General features: G+C 42.7%; 1 protein-coding gene across 2 annotated transcripts in view; it reads left to right on the top strand.

Annotated features, from left to right (window-relative positions):
• The window catches only part of SLC5A12 (solute carrier family 5 member 12), a 130,940-nt gene that overhangs the window by 37,154 nt on the left and 67,694 nt on the right, over positions 1-26,092 (top strand). For both annotated transcript variants that reach the window (XM_075326511.1, XM_075326512.1), the window contains exon 3: positions 9,991-10,042. In XM_075326511.1, coding sequence (XP_075182626.1) covers positions 9,991-10,042 — 52 coding nt within the window. The remainder of the gene's footprint in view (positions 1-9,990; positions 10,043-26,092) is intronic.

The raw sequence follows: 26,092 nt of genomic DNA, 5'->3' as shown, positions 1-26,092 counted from the left end.
TCAGGCCCCGCCCCCTTGGACAAGAACCCCCTTTATACCCTGAACCTGACTAACCTCATTTCCTGTTACTGGACGCTGGCCCTTTAAGAAAGGGTCAGTGACCGCGCGCGTGCCCTAATGCGCATGCGCGCGGCCCGGGTGCCAGAAGCCAGGGAAGGAGGCTGCGAGGAGGACGCAGGAGAGCCGGCCAGGGCCTGGGAAGATGTCGGACGCCGGGATCGGCGACCAGAGGACCTATGGAGGACGGGCACCGGAGGCTGGGACGAGGGGAGCGTGGCAGGTGAGCCGGGGAGCGGGGCTGAGGACCCGGGGAGGGGAGCCGAGGACCCGGGGAGCGTGACACATCCCTATGGAGAGCTCATCTCTTTTTTGTTTTTCATCTTACTAATGTAATATGTATGTCTTCCTTTCCTGTAAAATATTCATGTATATTGCATATGTATGACGATGTATATTCTTTTTCTTTTCTTTGTATTTAAATAAATTAGTCCTTGAAGAAAACCTCCGGGTTGAAACGTTGGACAATGAACATTATAAGAATATAGATTAATAAAAACATTTTCTTGAGCACCATTTTGGACTCCTCTCATATCTATCTCAGTGTGCCGGAGTATATTTGCTATATTATCTCTCTTTCTGTCAGCCTGTCGGTCGGTCTTTCCCTCTCACCACCTCTCTCATACTCACCGATCACCGGCACAGTGCTGCACGGCTGTCACACTGCTTCGGCGGCTTCTCCTGCTTTTGAAAATGCCGGCCGCTCATTATTCCATCTTGTATTCCCTGCTTTCCCTGCCTACCGATGCCTATGATTGGTTGCAGTCTGACGCGCCCCCACGCTATGACAGCTGTCTCAATGCAACCAATCACAGCCGCTGATGGGCAGGTCTATGGTGTGCAGTCACCCCCAGTTTTGATAGTCAGCCAAGATAAAACAGACAGCTGGGAGTTGGTATTCTCCCCCTGGGGGGGCACATAGTTATTGCCCCCCCAGTGTAAGAGTTGCAACCGGCAGCCGCCCCAAATTTTTTCCATCCATTAGATGCGCTATATTTGGCGCTTACCCGGCTCATCCAGCTGCCCTGGTGCGTTGGCAAACTGGGTAATAAGGGGTTAATCTCACCTGAATTTTAACAGGTGACATTAAGCCCTGAATTAATAAAGTTCAGCTTCGCTTGAATCCGGGCTTTATTAATTCACTTGTAGTAAAGTAAAATAACATACACTCAAAACACCTTTATTCAAAATGAAACACAGACAACAAACTTTTATTGCAAATAAAGTCAGACAAACCCTCATTTACCATTTTATTAAATCCCCAAAATCCCTCCGAAGAAGTCCAATACGAGGTCCCATGCAGTCATCAGCTCAATTCTATGTTAGTGACGGTAGTGAGGGTTAATCCTCTCTCTACCGCCGCTAACAACAGAATGACTGGGTTACTAGAGTTCATGTGGCGGGGATTAGGCAGGTCTGACAGTGTGTCGGGCAGCGATGACGTCATCGCTGCTCGACACAGTTTAGCGTTGGCAGGGAGACGCCGAGACACAGAATGACAGTTCTGATATCATCATTCCGATAACATCAGGCTTCAGAGCTGTCATTCTGTGCTGGTTCTCACTCTGAGCGGCAGCTTCATGTCACCGCTCAGAACGAGGACTGGATTCAGCAGAGCCGGTGTTGGACCTCGGTTGTGGATTTACGTCGCAGCTGGGTATGTTTGGGGTTAATAAATGGGTTAAAGAGGGTGTCTGTGTGCTTATTTTTAAATTAAGGAATTCTATGTGTGTGTGTGTTTTATTAACTATTTAATTACAGGATTGCCAATATGGAGGTCTCATTGAAACCTAAATATCACCAATCCAGGGCTTAATTACAGGTGTCAATTATCACCTGTCATTAACCTCTTCAATTACCCCGATTGACACCGCACCAGGACAATTGGGATGAGCCAGCATAAACGCCAGATATGGTGCATCTAAAGGGTACTTTACACGCTGCGATATCGCTAGCGATTGCTAGCGATGTCGAGAGCGATAGCACCCGCCCCCGTCGTTCATGCGACATTTGCTGCTCTCTGCCGTAGCGAACATTATCACTATGGCAGCGTCACACGAACATACCTTGTCAGCGACGTCGCTGTGATCGCCGAACAATCCCTCCCTCAAGGGGGAGGTGCGTTCGGCGTCATAGCGACGTCACTGCGGCGTCACTAAGCGGCCGGCCAATAGAAGTGGAGATGAGCGGGAGGTAACATCCCGCCCACCTCCTTCCTTCCACATTGCCGGTGGACGCAAATAAGGAGATGTTCGTCGTTCCTGCGGTATCACACATAGCGATGTGTGATGCCACAGGAACAGCGAACAACATCGTACCTGTGGCAGCAGCGATATTAAGGAAAGGAGCGACGTGTCAATGATCACCATTTTTGAATGATTTTGCGATCATTGATTGTCGCTCCTTGGTGTCACACGCTGCGATGTCGCTACTGGCGCCGGATGTGCGTCACTAACGATGTGACCCTGATGATATATCGGTAGCGATGTCGCAGCGTGTAAAGCACCCTTAATGCTATTCTTACCCTGGGAGAATACCAACCCCCAACTGTCTTTTTTTATCTTGGCTGACTATCAAAACTGGGGGGACCCTATGTAGTTTTTTAAATTTATTTATTTATTTACAAACTCGGCTGTCACATGGAGTGGGCGGGGCGATGCGATGCATATTACATTAGGTGTAATAAGCGGCTCCAGAAGTAGAGGAACAGCACCGCTGACAGCAGCGGGGAGCCAGGTAAAAAACGTCACCGATGGCTTTCTCGTTCGAAACTTCCCTCCCCGCTGCCTCGTTCCCCTGCCTGGTGCTTCCCTCCTTGCTGCCTGGTGCTTTGCTCCCCCGCCACCTCCCCACCCAATCCCAAGTTAGGAGCGGGCGGGGAGCGCAGCACCAGGGAACGTGGAGCGAAGGACTTGAACAGGGAGTGTGCATCAGCTGATTGCTTTAAAAAGGAAGCGGCTTTTTACCGCCCTCTTTTAAACAATCATGCATCCATTTCAGCCTTTTTCTCAGTCCCCAGACCACTTTATCGGGTCCAGCAGACAATTACTTTCATTTCCCATTGACTTGCATTGGACTCGCTACTCGTAACGAGTACCCGAGTATTAGGACCTACTCGTTACGAGTATAGCGAGTCCAAAGATTTCACTACTTGCTCATCCCTAGTTATGAGAGGTTTCATACTGTATTGGGGATGTCATAATCCTTAATTATTCTCAATATTAAGTTATACATTTAATATTATTACTAGAGATGAGCGAACCGGCCGTGGTTCGGCTCGAGTTCGGTTCGTCGAACGGAGGTCTCGTTCGAGTTCGGTTCGTCAAACGTTCGACGAACCGAACTCGAACCAATAGGCTATAATGGGAGGCAATCACAAACACATAAAAATGCATTATAAATGTACACATACAGTTAATAAACATTGCCATAACACTTACCGGTCCCCACGATCCCTCCTGCACTCTGTCTCCTGCCGATATTCCATCCGATAATCGCTGAATCCTCCCGGTGACCGGCACTGCCAGCAGTGATGCAGGACCTATCGTGACGTCAAAATAGCCATGTGACCAGTCACGTGGCTATTATCTCATTGGCTACAGACTGGTCACATGACTATGACGCCTCATGTAGGACCTGCGAGTGCATCTCTCCGGTACACGGTGCACATTTGTGTATCACCGTGTACCGGCACACGGTCGGCTCCCCGTTCCGTTAGGGACCGGCTGACACAGCCGGTCATTAACGGAGATCACCGTTGCCATAGCAACGCAGTTAGCGGTGACGTCACCGCTAACCGCGGCTCCGGGAGCACCGTTGCTATGGTAACGCGTCTGTCAGTGTTACCGCTGTTACCGCTGACAGCCAGCAGCACTGATCACTCACGGAGTGAAGGCTGCACGCTGCTTTCCGTGAAGCCTTCACGGAGTGAAGGCTGCATGGGGAGCAGCAGCGTCTTCCCCCATGCAGCTGTGATGGAGAAGAGCTGCATTTGTTGAATGAGAAAGACAGAAGACCATGGATCGTGGAGGGCTGACAGTGGGTAATAAAGATGGAGTCTCCAATGTGTCTGTGTATTTATTTCTATTAAAGTATTTTTTCTCTGTGTGGTGTCTTTTTTTTAACCCTTTATTGGAGATTCTTAATGGCTGGGTCAAACGTGCCTGACATTAAGAATCTCTGGCTTAATTCTAGCTAGTAAAACAAAGCTAGTATTAACTCATTATTACCCAACAAGCCACCCGGCTTCAGGGCTGTTGGAAGAGTTGGATACAGCGCCAGATGATGGCGCTTCTATGAAAGCGCCATTTTCTGGGGCGGCTGCGGACTGCAATTCGCAGCAGAGGCGCCCAGAAACCTCGGGCTAACCTGTGCTGCAGATTCCAATCCCCAGCTGCCTAGTTGTACCCGGCTGGACACAAAAATGGGGCGAAGCTCACGTCATTTGTTGTTTAATTATTTCATGAAATAAGTGAAATAATTAAAAAAAAACCGGCTTCCATATATTTTTGGTTCCCAGCCGGGTACAAATAGGCAACTGGGGGTTGGAGGCAGCCCGTGGCTGCCTGCTGTACCTGGCTAGCATACAAAAATATGGCGAAGCCCACGTCATTTCTTTGGTGGGCAAAAAACTTCTGCATACAGTCCTGGATGGAGTATGCTGAGCCTTGTAGTTCTGCAGCTGCTGTCTGCTCTTCTCCATACAGACAGACAGCAGCTGCAGAACTACAAGGCTCAGCATACTCCATCCAGGACTGTATGCAGAAGTTTTTTGCCCCCTGAAAAAATTATGTGGGCTTCGCCATATTTTTGTATGCTAGCCAGGTACAGCAGGCAGGTACGGCTGCCCCCAACCCCCAGCTGCCTATTTGTACCCGGCTGGGAACCAAAAATAAAGGGAAGCCCTTTTTTTATTATTTCATGAATTTCATGAAATAATTAGAAAACAAATGACGTAGGCTTCGCCCCATTTTTGTGTCCAGCCAGGTACAACTAGGCAGCTGGGGATTGGAATCCGCAGCACAGGTTGTCCTGAGCTTTCTGGGCCCCACTGCTGCGAATTGCAGTCTGCAGCCGCCTCAGAAAATGGCACTTTCATAGAAGCGCCATCTTCTGGTGCTGTATCCAACTCTTCCAGCACCTGCCTGCTATACCTGGCTAGCATACAAATATATGGCGAAGCTCACGTCCTTTTTTTGTAGTTTTTTGGCAAAAAAAATAAAAAATGCTTCCCTGGATTTTCCATTGCCAGTGAAGGTGACACCAAGCAGTGGGGGTTAGCAGCCAGTAGCTGCTTGGATTACCCTTAGCTAGCAATACAAAAAATGCAGCGGGAGCCCATATATATTTTTTTTAATTATTTATTTCAATAACTAAAAACAAAATGGGCTTCCCTGTATTTTGATTGCTGGACATCACAGTGCTGTAAAAATAAATCTTTAAAAAAAATGACGTAGCGCTCCGCGGTATTTTTGATTCTCAGCGCAGATAAAGCAGACAGCTATGGGTTGCTACCCCCATCTGCCTGCCGTTACCTTGGTTGGCAATCAAAATACAGGGAAGCCCATTAATTAACTAATATTTAAAAAATAGTTAAAAAAAAAATGACGTTGGGTCCCCCCATTTTTGATAGCCAGCTAGGGTAAAGCAGACGGCTGCAAACTGAAAACCACAGCTGGCAGTTTTACCGTGGTTGGGGATCCAATGTGGAGGTCCCCCCAGGCTCTTTTTTTATAATTATTTTATAAATATTAATAATTACACAAAAAAAGTAGGGTCCCCCCCAAATTGGATCACCAGCCAAGGTAAAGCGGACAGCTGTGGTCTGGTATTCTCAGGGTGGGAAGGTCCATAGTTATTGGGCCTTCACAGCCTAAAAATAGCAGGCCGCAGGCACCCCAGACGTGGCGCATCCACTAGAAGAGCCAATCCTGGCGCTTCACCCCAGCTCATCCCGTGCCCTGGTGCAGTGGCAAACGGGGTAATAAATCGAGTTGATACTAGCTGTAAGGTCACCTGACATCAAGCCCAGCAGTTTGTGATGCCATGGCGTCTATTAGATACCCAACATCATAAACTGTCAGTACTAACAAAAAAAAAATCGACAAAAGAAATTTATTTGAAAAAACAGTCCCCAAAATATTCCCTCTTTCACCAATTTATTGTAAGAAAAAAAATAAAGGGGTCCCACGACGGCTCTGGACCGTCTAGAATATGGGGGGGAGACACTCAGGGAACGTATCCCCCATTTTCTAGGAGTGCAGACCCTTCATGTGAGGAGTGTTGGTGCAGTGAATCTGCACTCACTCTCCCCGGGTCCACAGCAGCAGAGTCCATGTCGTAATGGTTGCTACCAAAGCTGCAATGTCCTGCTCATGAGGTAAGGGCATGCCTAATCAGGAGAACTATTCTACATTTCCAAATATTGGTATTTGCTGATATTATTGCTATTCCACCTACTATATTTTGGGGATAGGATCTTGGAGATGGAATACCCCTTTAAGTCCAGTTATCCAGCTGAATGAATACTTAACAACAGAGCTCGCTATTTAGATGTGTTTTCTTGTGGCGTATAACGGACTCTCATGTTTGGTAGTCATTCAGCAGGGCAACTATAAAAGCAAATCCCTCCATTTGGAAATGTAGTATAGCTCTCCTGATCAATTATGTTCCTTACCTCATGGGCATTGCAGTAATAATAATAATTTATTCATTTATATAGCGTTATTAATTCCATAGCGCTGTATGTCTTTGGAGTGTGGGAAGAAACCGGAGTACCCGGAGGAAACCCACGCAAACATGGGGAGAACATACAAACTCCTTGCAGATGGTGTCCTTGGTGAGAATTGAACCCAGGACCTCAGCGCTGCAAGACTGCAGTGCTAACCACTGAGCCACCGTGCCACCCGTTTAGCTTACAGATGCATAACCACCACTCACTGTGTCTGAACACAGGAAGCTGAGCTGACAACCGCTCTGTGCATGCGGCAGCGTCTATTTTGAAGGAGAGGGCCGCGGGGAATCAACGCTGCACAGGTACCGTGGGACACCGGGGAACACCGGTGGGGTTATAGGGGGTGACCTGGCAGGGCCTGGGGAGGAGTTTTCTGTCGCATGTGTCATGGCACATGCGACAGAAATCAGAGGAGTAGGGTGAATGCGGCCGGCGCGCTGCTGTGCGCGCGGCCATCTTGAATTTCTGGGAGGGCATCAGGGGGGGCGCTTTGGCGACACCGGGGGACCGGGGAGGAGATATATCATGTTTGTTCATGCCAGATGGGAGATAAATAATTTTTTACCGGCGCTGTCATTTACTGTAACGTGATCATTGGTGTACGGTGTATACCTGTGATCACGTGAGCGGGGACCGGAAAAAACGTCCTGAATCATGATCACCAGGGTCTCAGCTAGCCCTGAAACCCCGGAGATTTTCTGATGCTGGGGGGAGCTATTCACTTATTTCTGCCTGCTGTTTATAAACGGCAGATCCAAATAAGGCTACATTAACACGACCGATCCTTTTTTGCGGTCTGCAAAAAACAGTCCGTTTTTTTCACGGGTGCATCCGTGTGGCATCATTTTCCGTTCAGTAGACTGTCCGTATGTCATCTGTTTGTCATCCGTGTGCCTTCCGTTTTTTTTGTGTACTGCAAAAAAACTGAAGGAGGGTAAATGCATAAATTTACCCAGGATCCATAGCTTCATCCTACATGAGGCGGTCACATGTTCACTCCAGTGCTATTTTCTACTGCTTTTCACAGCGTAGAGCACTCTGGTGATTTTCTTGTGCTTGTGCACTTCATATCAGTCTTTTCTGTCATTATAATGGCAGAAAGACACATAATGTCCCACTCTCCTGCATTTTGTAATTTTGCAGCCTTTGGTGCCTTTCATGTGGCACTAAGGGGTGCTTAGCTTTGTATTTAGCCAAAAAAATGAAAAAAAAATGACGTAGGGTTCCCCCTATTTTTGTAGCCAGCTAGGGTAAAGCAGACGGCTGCAGCCTGCAGACCACAGCTGGCAACCTCACCTTGGCTGGTAATCCAAAACTGAGGGCACCCCACGCTGTTATTTTAAATTAAATAAATAATTAAAAAAAAAAACACGTAGGGGTCCCCCCAAAATTGGATCACCAGCCAAGGTAAAGCAGACAGCTGGGGTCTGATATTCTCAGACTAGGGAGGTCCATGGTTATTGGACTCTCCCCAGCCTAAAAATAGCAGGCCGCAGCCGCCCCAGAAGTGGCGCATCCATTAGATGCGCCAATCCTGGTACTTCGCCCCAGCTCATCCCACGTCCTGGTGCGGTGGCAAACGGGGTAATATATAGGGTTAATACCAGATGTGCAATGTCACCTGGCATCAAGCCCTGGGGTTGGTGAGGTCAGGCGTCTATCAGATACCCGACATCACCAACCCAGTCAGTAATAAAAAAAAATAGACGACAAACACATTTTTATTTGAAAAAACACTCCCCAAAACATTCCCTCTTTAACAAATTTATTAGAAAGAAAAACAAATCCAGGTCTGGTGTAATCCAAGGGGTTGCCATGACGATCCACACTGCCCCAGTCAATGAAGAGCAGGATGTTCCCCATTGGCTGGGAGAGCAGTGCAGTGACCTGAGCTAACATCAATGGGTCAGCCCAGGTCACTGCAGGGCATGACAAGTGCTGCTGTCAGCGAGGTACATTACCTGCGGAGACGATCTCCTGCACTGCTGACAGCACCTGTCACTGAGTTCAATGACCGCCGCCTTCACAGCCAAGTATCGCGAGAGGCCCGTGATGTCACCGCTAGTCAGTCTCGGGTCGGAAGCGAGAGAAGGTGATGTGACAAGTGGCGGCCATGGAGGACAGTGACAGCGCTGAGGTCGGGACTTCATCACCGCAGGTAAGCCGAGCGGGACCATGTGTGCAGAGTGCAGTGTGCAGAGTGTGTGTGTGTGTGTGTATGTATGTGTACATGCCGCGGGCAGGAGGGGGCGGAGTGAGCTGAGTGGGTAAGTGTGGGCTTCCTGCACGTAACTAGGATAAACATCGGGTTACTAACCAAAGCGCTTTGGTTGGATACCCGATGTTTATCTTGGTTACCAGCTTCTGGCAGGCTGCCAGCGATGGCTCCTGCACACTGTAGCTGTAAAAAGCCCTGCTTTTTGCTGCTAGAACCGTTCTCAAACGTATCTAGAACTATCGAGCTTTTGCAAAAAGCTCGAGTTCTAGTTCGATCTAGAACACCCCCAAAAATCACTCGAACCGCGAACTGGAGAACCGCAAACCGCGCTCAACTCTAATCATTACCAAATAATTCTAAGTAATAATTTAATATTAATATTGATATGAATTAATTTCAGCCTCTTGGTTTGGCCTTCACAATCGTCATGGTCTCTCATGTGGCCACTTGAGAAAATTACTTTTCCATCTTTTATGCATAGCACTATGTTATATATAGTGACATACATAATAGATAAAACTGTGCTTGGAGAGCAGTGCGCACAGCTTTCTCTATCATTTTGCATCAGAGCACTTGGGTATAAATCATGGGACCTATCACATCATTTCTGAAAAGGGGGTCATGTGACATGCCACTTGATACATCAGGGCTGAGGGGATTGCTTTTTAAACTTCCCAGGGCCTTGGCTACTCGTAATTCACCACAACTGAAGCATTATTACCATGAAGATGTTTGTTAAAATAAAGATGAAGTGGGTGACCCTTTAAAGTGGATCTTATACATGCACATGTTTATGGAAGCAATCTATTTCATCACACTTCCGATAATTAAGCTTTTTGTTACTAACATGTGGTAATGAGTTATGTTATGAAATCATTGCACATCACATGGAAAAAAAACTTAACATATTTTCCCAATGGGATAATTAATTGTGAGTTTCCGTTCTCCAATCTAAAGCCCGTATTCTAATTTCCATTTACAGATCCTTTACACTGGAGTGGTCGTCTATGCACCAGCATTGGCTTTGAATCAGGGTAAGTCAACAAATGAGTGGTGGTCACTGGTGACCGATCATTCCACTGTCCTTCTGTTTTTTCTTGTTAACACCTTCCTATTTGTGATGTATATCACATATGTGTATGAAGTGAGCTTAGTATATGCCTCTCACAGTAGCAACCAGAGGTAGCCTGATGGCTGAAATTAATAGCCTTTAAGGTGAGCAGTTGTGGTGGCTGCCCCATTTTGACACTCTTTCCCCAGCAATGCAGTTGCAGGTTGCTGATAGTTTGTCATGAAAGCATTAGAAGTAGAGATGAGTGAACCTGAGGTTCGGTGTTCATACCGATCACGGACTTTTCCCAAAAAGCAGTGTTCAGGTGCTGTACGCATACAAATCAGTCACGGCATCGCTGTGCTAGGGCATGCTGAGTGCTCACCCCAGTGTGGGCCACTTGCATTGTTTAAATGGCACACACTGGGGGTGACAACAGCATGATCGGATGTAGTATGCACCAGAAAAATAGGAAAACCCCTGCCCATCCGCCCCTGGAAGTGATCTGTTTATGGCTGGCTGCATCTGGGCGAAGACCCAAACTGCCCAATTAGTGACTTCCATTGAGTTTCAGGGCAAGTCCGAGTCCCAAACCGAACTTTATCTAAAGTACAGCTGCACGCGCCAACCTGAACTTCCACAGGAAGCTCATCTCCAACTGCATGTTCCAGTCTCATAAGGGGACTAAAAATAAATTAAAAAATAAAAGTTTATAAAAAAAATAAATAACCCGGATTACCTTTCTTTCTCCCATTCAACCCCTTCACCTCCGGCCGATTTTCCGTTTTTCGTTTTTTGCTCCCCTTCTTCCAAGAGCTTTTTTATTTTTCAGTTAATCTTGCCATGTGAGGGCTTGCTTTTTGCAGGATGAGTTGTACTTTTGAATGAAACCATAAGTTTTGGCATATATTGTACTGGAAAAAAAATTCCATGTGCGGAAAAATTGCAAAAAAAGTGTGATTGCATGATTGTTTTTGACATATTTTATACACGTGTTCACTATATGGTAAAACTAATATGTTGGTGTGATGCCTACACCAAATATGTATAGGTTTACTTTTATCTAAGGGTTTAAAAAAAATGATAAGTTTCTGCAACCCGTAGCGTTCTCATTTTTTGGGATCTATGGCTCACTGATGGCTTATTTTTGGTGTCTCGAGCTGACATTTTTAACGGTACCATTTCTGCGCAGATGCTAAATTTTGATGGACTGTTATTGCATTTTGCACAAAATTTGCGGCGACCAAAAAACTTAATTTTGGTGTTTGGAATTTTTTTGCCGCTACGCCGTTTACCGATCAGATTCATTGATTTTATATTTTGATAGATCGGGCATTTCTGAATGCGGTGATACCAAATGCGTGTATATTTTTTAATTTTTTTAACCCTTTAACTTTCAATGGGGCGAAAGGGGGGTAAGTTGAACTTTTAGGTTTTTTTATTTTTTGAAATTTTATAAAACTTTTTTTTACTTTTTTTTTATTTTACTAAACCCCCTAGGGGGCTATAAGGATCAGCAGTCTGATCACTCCGTCTTTTCTCCCGATCAGAGCAGCACCGCTCAGATCTGGAGAAATGCTCATCTCTTATAACTTGCAGTACTCGGCTGCTTGTTACAAGACCTGAGTCATGTGAGCTACAGGAATCATCACATGACCCTGTGCTACCATGACAACCATCGGATCCACATGATCACGTCAAGTGACTTCTGGTGGAGGCCAGTGAGTACAGATCTACCGCGATCGCCATTAAAATGTTGCAGTCACATGTTGACAGCGCCATTTAAGAGGTGAACAGGTTCGGGTCGATAGTGACTCCGCTCGTGCCTGCAAGGCACACGTCATCTGTACAAATGAGCTGACATGTGCGCTGCTTCCTCCCGGCTGACCGTGGCAGCTGGTGGGGATTAACACTATGACCGCAGGGATGTAATATTACTGCCCGCGGTCATTAAGGGGTTAAAAAAGAATAGAAAAAAACCACATATTTGGTATTTTCGTATCTCTTACAATCTGATCTATCAAAAAGTGAAATTATTTACAATTTTTCAGTCACCGCACCTTCCTTCAAAAATGCAATATAAAACATTCAAAATGTGATCTTTTACCCTAGAATGGTAGCAATAAAGTCATCAGCCTGCCATGTAAGAAAACAAGCTCCAAAGGCCATAAGCAAAAAAATAAAAAAAAGTTATGGCAACACAAGTCAACATTTTTTTAAAGAAATCTTTGAATTTTTTAAAAACAGATTTTTTTTCATCACTATTTAAATAAATATAAGAATTCACAGGTCTGCGACTAAAAAGCTGGTTGATTATTTTCATCTAATTTCCATGTATTTTGGTGTGCTGAAAATGACAAAAATATTGAAAAAAATCCTGGACGTCAGGATTTGCCACAAAAAGCGCAAAATTCTCTTCAAAGTTAGTACATTTTTCATGTTTTTTTCTTTTTTTTTTTTTTTAGGATTTTGAAAGTCAAAATTACTTATAATTAATTCACATCAATGCATTGAAGATATATAATGCCAAAAAAATATAACTTTCAAAGAAAAGAACTTTCAGAGTGAGCTAATGAAACCAGCATCAACATTTTGCAAGCTGAATGAGCGGGCTCTGACATTCCCGGGCTTGTTTCAATTGTTTTATCTTTGTTCTCGCCTTTTCACACTTTTTAATCTCAGTTCGTGTTAGCTCTTCATATTCAAACGTGTTTCCCAAAATTAGCATTATGGCTCAGCGGAAGTGTATTAATTCGCCTGACAGTTTCTGTTACATTTGGGGTGAAAATACAGTGTTGAAGCAACAGGTGAATGTTACAGACTTTGTGAAAAATGTATACTTCGCATATTTCGGACTAAAGCTTGGAGATCAAGATAAAGCTTGGGCGCCTCATAAAGTGTGCAAACGGTGTGTTGAGGACCTCCGAAATTGGTTCAAGGGTAATAAAAAAGCTTTCCGTTATGGGATTCCTATGGTATGGCGAGAGCAAAAGAACCATAGTGACGATTGTTACTTTTGTTCATGCGATGTGAAAGGGTATAATTCAAAATGTAAGCATTCTATTTCATACCCCAATATTCACTTAGCAATTCGTCCCATCCCCCATGGCACAGATATACCTGTACCCAAGGCCCGTGCTACCTTGGAAGAGATAACTATGTCCGATGAAGGTGGAGTCATACCTGAACAAGATGAATCAAGTTCTGACTTTGAAGATGATACAAGACCAAAATTGTTTTCCCAGGAGGAGATGAATGATTTGGTAAGAGACTTAAATCTACCCAAAGATGCCGCTGAGTTACTTGGCTAAAGGCTCAAAAGCAAGAATTTATTGTTGCCAGGAGTGTTTTTTTCATGGTTCAGACATCGTGAAGATGAGTTTGTTCCTTACTTTGCCCAGGAAGATAAGTTGGTTTATTGCATCGATGTCGAAGGTTTGATGGGTCAATTCAAAATCTAATATGATTCAGTGCAATGGCGTCTTTTTATAGATTCTTCAAAAAGAAGTCTCAAACCAGTTTTACTCCACAACGGCAGTTTTTATGCTTCCATCCCTGTAGGTCATTCAATACACCTTAAGGAAACCTACGAGAACTTGGAATTGGTTCTTCGTGAACTTAAATATGAAGACCACGGTTGGCAAGTGTGCGGGGATTTGAAAGTCTTGTGCATGCTGCTCTGGCAACAAGCTAGGTATACCAAATACCCTTTTTTTCTGCGTCTATGGCACAGTCGAGACCGACAAAATCACTGGACCAAGAAGAATTGGCAGCCGAGGGTGCTCACAGTTGGTGAAAAAAATGTCCTCTGAGAAACTTTGGTTCCTCCCCACAAAGTTCTTCTACCATCTCTCCACAGCAAATTGAGATTAAGGAAGCAATTCATAAAATCACTTCCAAAAGATGGAGAATGCTTCAAATACTTGGTCGCCAAGTTTCCAGGCCTCTCAGAGGCAAAATTGAAGGAAGGTGTGTTCGTCGGACCAGACATTAGAAGGCTTATAGCTGATTAAGAGTTTATCAATACCATGACGCATCCTCAAAAAGAAGGTTGGATTGCATTTAAAGAGGTCTTAGAGAAATATTTAGGCAATAACAAAGACCCTGATTACAAACAAATCGTCGGACGAATGCTGAAAGAATTTCAAGCTTTAGGTTGCCTGATGAGTTTGAAAGTGCATTTCCTCCATTCCCACCTTGCCAACTTTCCTGAAAATTTGGGAGCTGTGAGTGAAGAGCAAGGTGAACGATTCCACCAGGACATTAAAGCGATGGAAAGAAGATACCAGGGAAGATGGAGCATTACAATGATGGCAGACTACTGTTGAATGCTTCAGAGAGACATTACAGATGCTACTCACAAGCGCAAATGTACCAAGAGAAGCCTCACAGGGAAGAAGAATCGATTTTAGTGTGTGTTAGTGAGCTCATTGCAGTTAAAAAAATGATTTTCATGAAACATTTTGTAATAAAAAAAATAATTTTATAAGTCTATTTTCATTTATTTTGAGGTATTGTCTTATCTAGCATAGTTACTTAAACGTGATGTCCTATGACAAAACGGAACTCATTTTCGGATTCAGCGCACTCAAAAACATAATGATTATGTGGAATAACCAGAATAGCTCTCGAAAAAAAAATTTTTGCAGACCTTTAGAACCTTTTCATTTTACCATAATCCTTCTGGCTTGCAGAATAATGTTGGCTAGTAATTTTTTACTGCAAAATGAACAAAGTAAAGTCAAATGAATGGGGACATTCAAAACTACAAATTATCCCATAATAAAACAAGACCTCTGATAACTTTGGTGATGGGCAAATAAAAAACAGTTAAAGATCTTAAAAAAGGGGAAAGAAAGAAAGAAACAAAAATTGGCTGCTGCAAGAAGAAGTTAAAATGAATAAAAAATTGGAGATTTTTATAAATTCTCAAAAACCAGCGCTGAAAAATAATAAAGAAAATATTTTTAAAAATATTTTATTGATATCCTTATTCATAAAAATTAGACAACATTCACATGAGTTGGTACACAATCAACACGTAAATAATCAACAAGTAAATGAACAGCTCCACAAACTGTATTCACTTGTAGGTAAGACCTAAAAAGAAAATGGAGCCCCGGCCGGCGGCAACCACATTCAAATAAAATAAAATATATTTTTTGTGTTTATTATAAAATAATCAGTCAGAAGAAAAGGGCTTTTGATTGGAGAAGTCGTGCCATCAATTAGAGAAGAGTTGCTGAGCTAAGTTATTGGCTGCAGTGCTGTTGACATGACTTAGACAATACCAGACACTAGGAGCAGTGGTAGAGACCTATTGCTGGACCAGAGGATTGGGATTAAAGTTAGTGTTGTTCAAGTAAAGCATATTTGTAAAATTTGAATAAGATCTAAAGAGCTTTAACCTCAAAAGATTTTAAAGACATTCTGAAAAAATAGTCCATAAAAGTCAAATCTCTGGGTCCTAAGAAACAAGACAGAAGAAGAATCAATTCTATTGAAATGTGGTGCTGGAGAAGGATGTTACCATACAATGCCATCCATGGTTACCATGCCATGGATGGCAAGAAGAACAATCAAATTAATATTGAAACAAATCAAACCAGACATGTAACTTGAATCAAGAATCACCAAGTTGCTACTTGCCTTCTTTGGATATGTCATATAAAGAGAGCAATCACTGGGGAAGGATATAATGGTCAGAAGAATAGAAGGAACAAGGCGAAGAGGAATATCACCAACCCAATGGCTTGATTCAATCAAGATATCAGCAGAGAAAACCCTTGTGGGCCCATTTAGGCTTGCACAAGATCGATCTTCCAACAGAGCATTCATCCATCATCCATCATCCATGACTCGAGATCAAGCTGAAGGCTATTAATTAATAATAACAAGAATGGGGGCAATAAACATTAGTATACATAATCCCAGTAGAATAAACATTTTCCAGGTAATGTAGCCAGCAATGGGACCACTAATGCAGCTTGATGGTGCCTACTGCTATCAATAAACCATGCATTTATATTTTAAATTCTTTTCATCAGACTAAAAATGTTCAGATGCAAAGGCTTACAAAACCTAAACAGAATCTAAACAGATAAAAATCACAAGCGTATAAGGGTATTGATTTTGTAAACAGAAGTCAACAAAGCCACCACTCATTTCATGTACAAAAGAAAATTTAAAAAATAACTTGCACAAAAACTTGAAAACACACTAAAGACAATTACTTCATCTGACGTAGTTCACAAAGTAACCAGTGTAGGCAATATATCTATAGCATAAAACATAAAGATATGATATTGCACCTATGCTGTCAACAAAATATTATTGTTGATAAGCCTGTCTTCGGTGAACATACTGCCATGGAAACATTGATGTTTTTGTTCTATGCTGTGGAAGGACATTTAGCCATTTGCATGAACATCGTTAAACCCAATTTTAGTTTATGTATGATCTACATAAACATATCACTTTAAAAATACACCACTTACTGTAGTAACATGAGTTCAATCGTGTAATATCCAGAGCCGCATGGATGGATGCTATTGGAAAGAATGTTTGTACATTTGGACAGCCACATCCCTAAGAGTATAGCTAAATTCTATCATTCGGTGATATTATTATATTGTATCTGATATATATATATGATACTCCCATGATTGACTAAGCTATTTTCATTTAGAATTTGTATTGTCCTTTCCGACCTCCTTTAAACTGAAGACACTTTGAAAATCAGCTTACCACATAGAGCCTAGCAATTAGAGATGACTGGATCGTTTGAAACTCAATTTTGTTACTTTGGCAGAAGTCTCCCTAACAATTTGTTTTACGTTGGATAAATTTGCTGCAAACCAGAATACTGTAAAGCTTCTGATTGGTCAGAAAATACATGTATAAGGGCAATGTCACACGCTACGATATATAGGGCAATATGTAGTCGGGGTCACGGATTCTGTGATGCACATTCGGCATCGCTAGAGATATTGTAGCATATGACAGCAACGAGCAACTGTTAACGAGCAAATATACTCACCTTATCGTTGCTCGTTGACACGTTGCTCATTTTCAAAATGTCGTTCCTCCTTCATCGAGCAGGTTGTTCATCATTCCCGTGGCAGCACACATCGCACCATGTGACACCCCGGGAATGACGAACACAGCTTACCTGCGTCCCGCCGGCAATGCGGAAGGAAGTAGGTGGGCGGGATGTTACGTCCCGCTCATCTCCGCCCTTCCGCTTCTATTGGGCGGTCACTGTGTGACGTCGCTGTGACGCTGAATGTCCCTCCACCTTCAGGAAGAGGATGTTTTTTTCCCGCCCACAGCGAGGTCGTTCGGGAGGTAAGTACGTGTGACGGGGGTAAATGACTTTGTGCGCCATGGGCAACAAATTGCCCGTGATGCACAAACGACGGGGGCGGGTGCGATCGCTCATGCGATCGCACAATATATCATCCCGTGTGACGCCGGCCTAACACTCTGATTGGTCAGAAAATAAATGTATGACACAAATACTTGTATAAGAGGAGAAAGAATAGAGAGAATAGTGAGATCAAGCAAGGAAGAGACGAGAGACATTTTGTTTCAATGTGATCTGCACAATTCACATACAAGTGTTTCTGAAAATGGAATCCTGTTGTGCTGAATAAACTGTCAGTCCTGCCCCTGGCTGTGTTCCACTAGGACCCACTCATTTCTTATAATTTGGTATATTAATTGGCTTGGAAAAGTAAGACAAACCATGCAATGTCATAGTGTCACACGGAGCTTTGCACAAACTTTGTCAACTGTCATGGCGGCACTGGGCTGTTCACATTGCAGATTCTGATACTCCGCCTGATGGTTTCTCTAGTGTCTGAGATCAACACAGGCAGACTCAGGCATCAACCTGCTGTGTGCTGGATCATAGGCAAACTAGTGTGAGTTAATTGCTGCTAGTGTGCTTGTTAACTTCCTTTGATCATATGTGGTGGGGAAGCCAATTACATCTGCTCCCCTTCTATTTAAGCTGGATGAACTCTTCTACCCACACCAGCTATAGTTTCTATGTTTGTCTGTGAGGTGTAGTGTCCCCAATTATCTGGTGAAAATTGTGCTATTTGCTTGCTGCAGTTGTAATGTACATTGTTGATTATTGTTCAGAAGGAGTCATACAGCTCCAAAACGCGTCAAACAATAAAATCAGATGTCTTTATCCCCATTGATCTTCAGTAATCTTCTTCTGACAACGCGGATTAACTCTTTTCTTCCATCTCCTCCAATGCTTGCTGTGGTTGGGTAAGTTTACTACTGTTGTTTTTAGCTTCCTCCTCTTGTGTTTCCTCCTGAATCTCTTATTGTCCTTACCTTTGTGTGTGTGTGTGTGTGTGTGCGCTGGCTGACAAAGTTTTTTTTTCTCCCCTGGTGTGTCTATATCGGTACTAGAGTTGAGCGCGGTTTGTGGTTCGAGGTCCGCCAGTTCTAGGTTCGAGTGATTTTGGGGGGTGTTCTAGATAGAACTAGAACTTAAGTTATGATTAAGGACTTACTTGTTTTTATTATAATGTCCAAAACGCGTTACGTTTTTCCTGCATGACACCACTGTATATGCGTTAAGGCTGATTTTTTAAAGCATACCAATAAAGGACTTCAGATAATTTTAAAGGAAATTGTGCCGGGTCCACATCACTCCTTTCCCTCTCTGCATCATACCGGCGTGGACTGGCCAGGGGACTCTGGGTACCCTAGCGATTGCTCAGCAGCGGATGACAGGTGAGCTGTTTACCCTCTTCTCCTCATCCGCTTGGAGTAACCCTTGCTTGCAGTGTTTCTAAAAATGATCCAAGATGAACAGATCTGGGATCAGCAGAGACTTTGCTACCTACCCCGGTGTCATCCTGGGGACGGTAAAGCATGGCGTATTTTTGAATGTGCTTGATGCAAATCTTCCTGTGAAGTGTACAACTAGGGCACAAGTGCTGCCACTGAAGGGGTGTCTGTGTGGCCCAATTTTTGGAAAAAACGGAGACTCTGCTTGGAGTAACCCTTGCTGTGTTTTTAAAAAGGAGCCAAGATGAACAAGTCATGGTTCAGCAAAGACTTTGCTACCTACCTCGGTGTCATCCTGGGGACGGTTAAGGATGGCGTATTTTTAAATGTGCTTGATGCAAATCTACCTGTGAAGTGTACAATAGGGGCACAAGTGCTGCCACTGAAGGGGTGTCTATGTGGCCCAATTTTTGGAAAAAAGGGAGACTTTTCACTTGGAGTAACCCTTGTTTGCAGTGTTTCTAAAAATGAACCAAGAAGAACAGATCTGGGATCAACAAAGACTTTGCTACCTACCCCGGTGTCATCCTGGGGAAGGTTAAGGATGGCGTATTTTTGAATGTGCTTGATGCAAATCTAGCTGTGAAGTGTACAACTGGGGCACAAGTGCTGCCACTGAAGGAGGTGTCTGTGTGGCCCAATTTTTGGAAAAAAGGGAGACTCCGCTTGGAGTAACCCTTGCTTGCACTGTTTCTAAAAATGATCCAAGATGAACAGATCTGGGATCAGCAAAGACTTTGCTATCTACCCCGGTGTCATCCTGGGGATGGTTAAGGATGGTGTATTTTTGAATGTGCTTGATGCAAATCTACCTGTGAAGTGTACAACTGGGGCACAAGTGCTGCCACTGAAGGGGTGTCTGTGTGGCCCAATTTTTGGAAAAAGGGAGACTCTGCTTGGAGTAACCCTTGCTGTGTTTTTAAAAAGGAGCCAAGATGAACAAGTCATGGTTCAGCAAAGACTTTGCTATCTACCTCGGTGTCATCCTGGGGACGGTTAATTATGGCGTATTTTTGAATGTGCTTGATGCAAATATACCTATGAAGTGTACAACTGGGGCACAAGTGCTGCCACTGAAGGGGTGTCTGTGTGGCTCAATTTTTGGAAAAAAGGGAGACTCCGCTTGGAGTCACCTTGCGGTGTTTAACATGATTTTAATAGGGCATGCTATGCCTATATCTGTGTCTCGTCCTCTTTTTCCTCGTAACGCTGTTTTGTTTTCTCATGAGAATTTGTTCTTGTCACTTTCCCATGTGTTTGTGTTGTGTTGTGAGTTGTTTGTCACCTTTTGGACACCTTTGACTGTGTTTTCTAGGTGTTTTTATGTATTTGTGATTGCCTCACATTGTTTCTTATGGGGTTCGAGTGGTTCGTCGAACCAGTTCGCCAAACCGAACTTGAACGTGACCTCCGTTCGACGAACCAAGCTCGAGCCGAACCGCGACCGGTTCGCTCATCTCTAATCGGTACCTTTCATTACACCCCTGTCCTGTCCCTTCCTGGGGAGATAGGGAAGGGGAAGCAGATCAGGACTGGTCAGGAGCAGGGCCAGGAAGGAGACTCAGGCATCCTCTCCATTAGTGGTATCCCTCAGATTAATGATAGCATAGGGCCCCCTAAGTTCAGGGACAGCTTAGAAGTCCCGGTTCCCAACTATTCCATAGTCATCACGACACATACATGCAGGACATTGTGAAGAGCCTGTGCGACCTCGGAAAACGCCATTAGCCTGCTTTCTGATGCTTCAACAGTGTGTAAAATGAAGATGAGCGTGGTCTCTTTTTGCCAATCTTAACCGATTGAATCTCAAAGTGACTGGATTCTGGGTGGAACCACGAATTTCAGGAAATTCAACTCAAAGTCGATCTGCTGCAGATCAAGCCACCCATATCTACCACTCAGCTATATTGGCAACTAATATTTCCAGGGGAATCAGTAAATGCTGCAAGTTTATTAAGACATTAAATTGTGCCCATTCAAATGATCATAGGGCATAAGGTCTGAAAATTTCACAAAGGGTCAGAAATTGAAATACTTATTATACTATACAGAAGATAAATTGCAACTTAGAGGCTTATGGCAGGTACTAGATAAAATAGGTCACACAATACGTTAGACAATTATTAGCTACCAAGACCGAGGAGCTGATTCTTCTTAGAAGGAAAAAATTCCTTTGCTGTAAATATGGTTAATTGGGCATATTCTTGTACTGCAGTTGTATCCTATGAGGTCAAAAAAGAGATTATTACTAAGTAATGCTACCACTTTATGTCATCTTATCTTTCTACAGACCTATTCTTCTCTGTAAGTGTTAGAACTTAGAAGGTGTTAATATTGACTAAATAAGTTCTAGATGCCCAATGCATAAGTTTTAGAATGTACTACTTTCCCTGATAGAGAATCCAAGGAGAGATCCACCTGTTCTCTGGGTTTCTCTCTGTCTGTGTGTATAGGGATAGTCCTGACAGTCATTAGCAGAGGGTGGGGTAAAGCGGCTGGGGACCCGCTTTTCCAACTAGTATCCAGTGTGCCTTGGTCCCTTTCGACTTTTAAAGTATACTTTTCGCTGAAATACCAAAGGGTTTCATAGTCAAACATATATGGCTAAAATAATACAGCCACTGTCTGATATATGCTGTGGATATAACAACTGTCATATTAGCTTTATGAACAGTATGAGAGCCATTAAATAGATTCTGTCAGCAGGCTTTTGCTATGTAAGCTGAAGACAGCTTGCTGCAAGTGTTGAAAGATAGAATTCTGGTATATCTGTCTTGTCAAGGTCCGATCTGTTTATTTGCTCTGTTTGTTTAAGCAGCAGGACTTCTCATTGCTCTGACTAAAATGTCATGCACAAGGCAGTTCGGCACACCCCCTCATCTGATTGACACCTCACTGTCAATGTACAATCTCTATTGAGAGCCTGGTGTGGGTGGGGTTAGCTCTCTCAGCTCTGTACATGGCTAAATCTAAAAACTCTGATTGTGTCAGAACAGCTGCAGCAAGTAATCTAAGTGATACATCATTGGATTCAGGATCTCTTTGCCTACATTATGGTGTTATCAGATGAGGTAGCAAAAACCTGCTGACAGATTCCCTTTAAGTTGAACATACATGTTATGCCACCAGTCACCCAACCTTGCATCTTTTTTTGTAATACACATTCTACTTATGCCTTCCTTTCCTTGTAAATTATTGCTTTGGACAAGCACTAACTCAACCCACCCTCCATATCACATTCTAAATTGGCTATTTTATTAATAACAAATAGTTCCTTAAACATTTCATCAAAGATCTCATGTTACAGATATTAACACCCATGTATGAAAACCATATAACATGAGACGTAAACATTGCAAATGCTAAGCAAATGTTAAGCCATAAAATATAATTTTCTGATGTCAGAATCCAGTCAGACTTTAAGGTATACATTTGAAATGCTGAACTGCACAAACATTGTAAAATCAGAAATCTCAAGTGTAAGTGCTAAAATTATTATTCCCGCCAGGGCCAATTTCCGTTTTTTCCCTCTTTTTGTTTCTCCCTCCCTTTCTTCCAAGAGCCACAACTTTTTATTTTTCCATTCATGTAGGCATGAGTGCTTGTTTTTTGTACAATATGTTGTACTTTTGAATGACACCATTAATTATATCATGTAATGCACTAGAAAGCAGAAAAAAAAATGTCAAGTGCAGTGAACTTGCAAAAAAATTAAATTAATAGTTTTTTTTTTGTTTTTTTTTTGTTTTGTGGTTTTTTTTTTTTTATTTACCCTGTTCACTATATGGTAAACCTGATCTTGCAATATCATTCTCCAGATCAGTATAATTACGGTGATACCAAACATATTTTTTTTATGAACGTGGAAAAAAAATGTACAAGACAAATTTGCTTCTGTCGCCATTCACCGAGACCAGCAACGTTTTCACTTTTTTGGAATATGTGGCTATGTGAAGACTTTTTTTTTGTTCCCTCAGCTTACATTTTTACTGATGCTATTTTGGGGTAAATATAATGTTTTGATCACCTCTTATTACATTTTATTGCAATGTTACTGAGGCCAAAAGCGTAATTCTGGCATTTAATTTTTTTCACATTATGTCATTTACTAATCACATTTATTAATTTTATATTTCGATAGTTCAGATTTCTATGGACACAGCGATACCAAATATGTGTATTATGTTATATATTTTTTTAATTGCTTTATTTTTAATGGGGCAAAAGAGGGGTGATTTGAACTTGTATATTTTTTTATTTTCTTCATATTTAAAAGATAAAAAAAAGTATTTTATTAGTCCTCTTTTTAGACTTGAACCTGCGATCGTCTGATCACTTGTTCTATACATAGCAGTGCATTAGCACTGCTATATATAGCAAAAGTTATAGTCTCCTATGAATGCCATGAAGGCTTTCTTTCACAGGAGAATCATCATGAATAGCAGCGTTTTTCAACACCCCCCGGTTGTCATGGCAACCTATCGTCACCTTGTGATCACGTCACAAACACGCCGATGGGTGTATGGAATGCCACTTGAAAGTGTGAGTCACATGCCACTGTCAGAGATTGACAGTGGCATTTAACAGAATAACGGGAGCTCCTCTCCACCCTTGGTTGTTAGAGGCAGATGATGGCTGAATAATTCAGCCACCATATGCTGGGAAAGATGCGTTAAAGTCAGCAATCTGACATATGATTAACCACGTCACATGCCAGGAAGGGGTTAAAGAGACCCCTTCAGGCAATGCATGCTGCCTGAATCACGAACAGCACAAATCACAGTCTTGCTTCCTGATTGCAGCCACGTATATTGTAGTATCTTCTGAAATGCTCCAGTGTTTCCAAGAAAATATATGTTTTGAAGATCTGTCCAGGAACAATAGATGGAGAAAAGACTAGTATGGCTCCACCCATGCAAATGCTTACCAATGCCAATGTCAGTGATTGAAAGGCCTGTCCTTCATGTTTACATGGATAGAAAGCTTTCAATCACCTTTGTCAGAGATGGGAAAAGCCACAGGAGGCAGAGCCATACTAGTCTGATCTCTAGATAACTGTCCATAAACATATATATATATATATATATATATATATATATATATATATATATATACAATGGGATTAAAAACAGTACTATCAAAATTTACAACTATACCTTGTATAATGTTGATTGCATTAAAGAAAATAACCCCTTCAGCCACATATTTTACAGGTATAACAAAGGTTATCATGAGCAGGTTATCTGTTACCTCATTTAATAAGATTAAAATAACTTTTTTCTGTTGTAAAATCCAAGTTATATCTGAGTCAACTGAAATGAGCTGTCCAGGCGAAGTAAAAAGTTCACCAGTGGTTTTGAGGTATAAAAAAAACCTGCAATAAAACTACGTTGTACATCCCTACCGGCACCAACCTGGATCCAGAGCAGGAAGCTCATTGGTCTGCTTTTGCATTAAGGAAAGGAGCAATTACCATTATACCAACTGTAGGACCACTGCGGCCTGTGATTGGCTGCAGTGGTCAGTTGACTTGAGCATACAGTGATGACCAAAAGGGTAACAATAATGTTCTGAACTTTTGACTTTCAGGCTCCATATCTCACCATCCAGTACATCTTTGAGCTTAAGGCTACATTCATTTTATAGACAACAATCTTGGCTATCTCATACATCAATTTGACTTTCAACTATTTAGTATATGATTAGTTATGTAGATTCTTGTCATGCTACTGCATTGTTACTGATTTGCTCCTGGTGTATGAAAATCTTTTTTTCCTGTATACTACAGATAACAACTTTGTATTACATTCCCTAATAGCTCAGTGTTTTACTAGGTTGATTCCCAAACGAAGGATCACTGGTTCAAAACGTGTAGCAGCCATGAAGAAGATTCCCAAGAAAAGAAAAACAGCATCATCCAGCTCATCAACAGCAGTTTTTTCAGACAAGAAAATTGACAAAATACATAATATGAGTGCCATAATAGTTGGAAGAAGATAAGAAGATAAAATGAAGTCTGGCCATCCATTTAAAGGCCAAGAGGTGGACATCCAGACAAAATATCAGAGTCAACAAGTTGGCTCATCTCAAGGTCTATCAGTTCTGGTGTGAAAAACACAGCAGTATAGGCGGCTCGTATGCTTCATAATAGTGAGATCACAGACATCCATGTAAGCACCATGCAATGCACATTACACAAGTCTGAAATGGTGACACGAAAATTGGTGAAGAAGCCTCAACTTCAATATCATATGAAGCATCAGCTGGAGTTAGCAAAGAAGTAAAAAAAAGTGGAAAAGTAGAAGATTGGAAAGGGGTGCTTTGGAGTGATAAGATCAAAGTCAGTAGGCTACACTCCGATGCTGTAAATGGATCTGGAAGAAACAAGGGAAACACAGCTAATAGACTGAGAAATTGCAGGATCTGTCAAGTTCAGTGGAGGAAGCCTGATGATAAGGGATTGTTTCATAGCCAAAGGCGTTGGATACTTGACCAGTATCAATGGTGGTCTCTGCGCTGAGCTATACGTATCATACAAGACAAGATACTTCATACATTTGAGTACTATGTGTTTGAAAAAGAAAACATAATGTTCCAGCAGGACAATGACCAGAAGCATAGATTAAGATTGGTAAGGAAATGGTTCAATGACAATGAAGTTGGGGTGCTGGATTGGCTCCACAGTCCTCAGACCTCAAACCAATTGAATACTTGTGGATAGAGTCGAAGAAAAAGCTGTATACATACCATAGTGAGCCGACCAGTGTACACTGACATTGGGAACATGTAAAAAGAAACCTGAGATCAGATTTTGTTCAAGACATGCTTGAATCTGATTGAGAGCATGACCAGAAGGATTCATGCGGTGTTGAAAGTCAAAGGTGGATTTATCCTGTCATTGATATTTGTCCTGAGGAAGGGGGCTGTGACCCTTGAAACGCGTAGACCTGTATCTTCTTTGTGAATAAAAGACATGGATTAACATTATCTGCCTCCTGGATTTGGTGATAAGCGTGGCAGGACATCAGTCTTTCCTGACAACTACTAATGCTAATTTCTTTGGGGCTGCAGCTGTTTCACCCTGTGACTACTAGTTTTGAGCCACCCCCCTAGTGTTCGAGTTCGGTTCGTGGAACGGCGGCTCAGTTTGGCAAATGTTCGACGAACACCTTCGAACCCAATTGAAAACAATGGGAGGCAAACACAAACACATAAAAAC

Source organism: Anomaloglossus baeobatrachus, chromosome 10 (assembly GCF_048569485.1).
Source record: "Anomaloglossus baeobatrachus isolate aAnoBae1 chromosome 10, aAnoBae1.hap1, whole genome shotgun sequence".
Taxonomy (NCBI): Eukaryota; Metazoa; Chordata; class Amphibia; order Anura; family Aromobatidae; genus Anomaloglossus; species Anomaloglossus baeobatrachus.
This window is presented reverse-complemented; position numbering and strand designations above follow the sequence as displayed.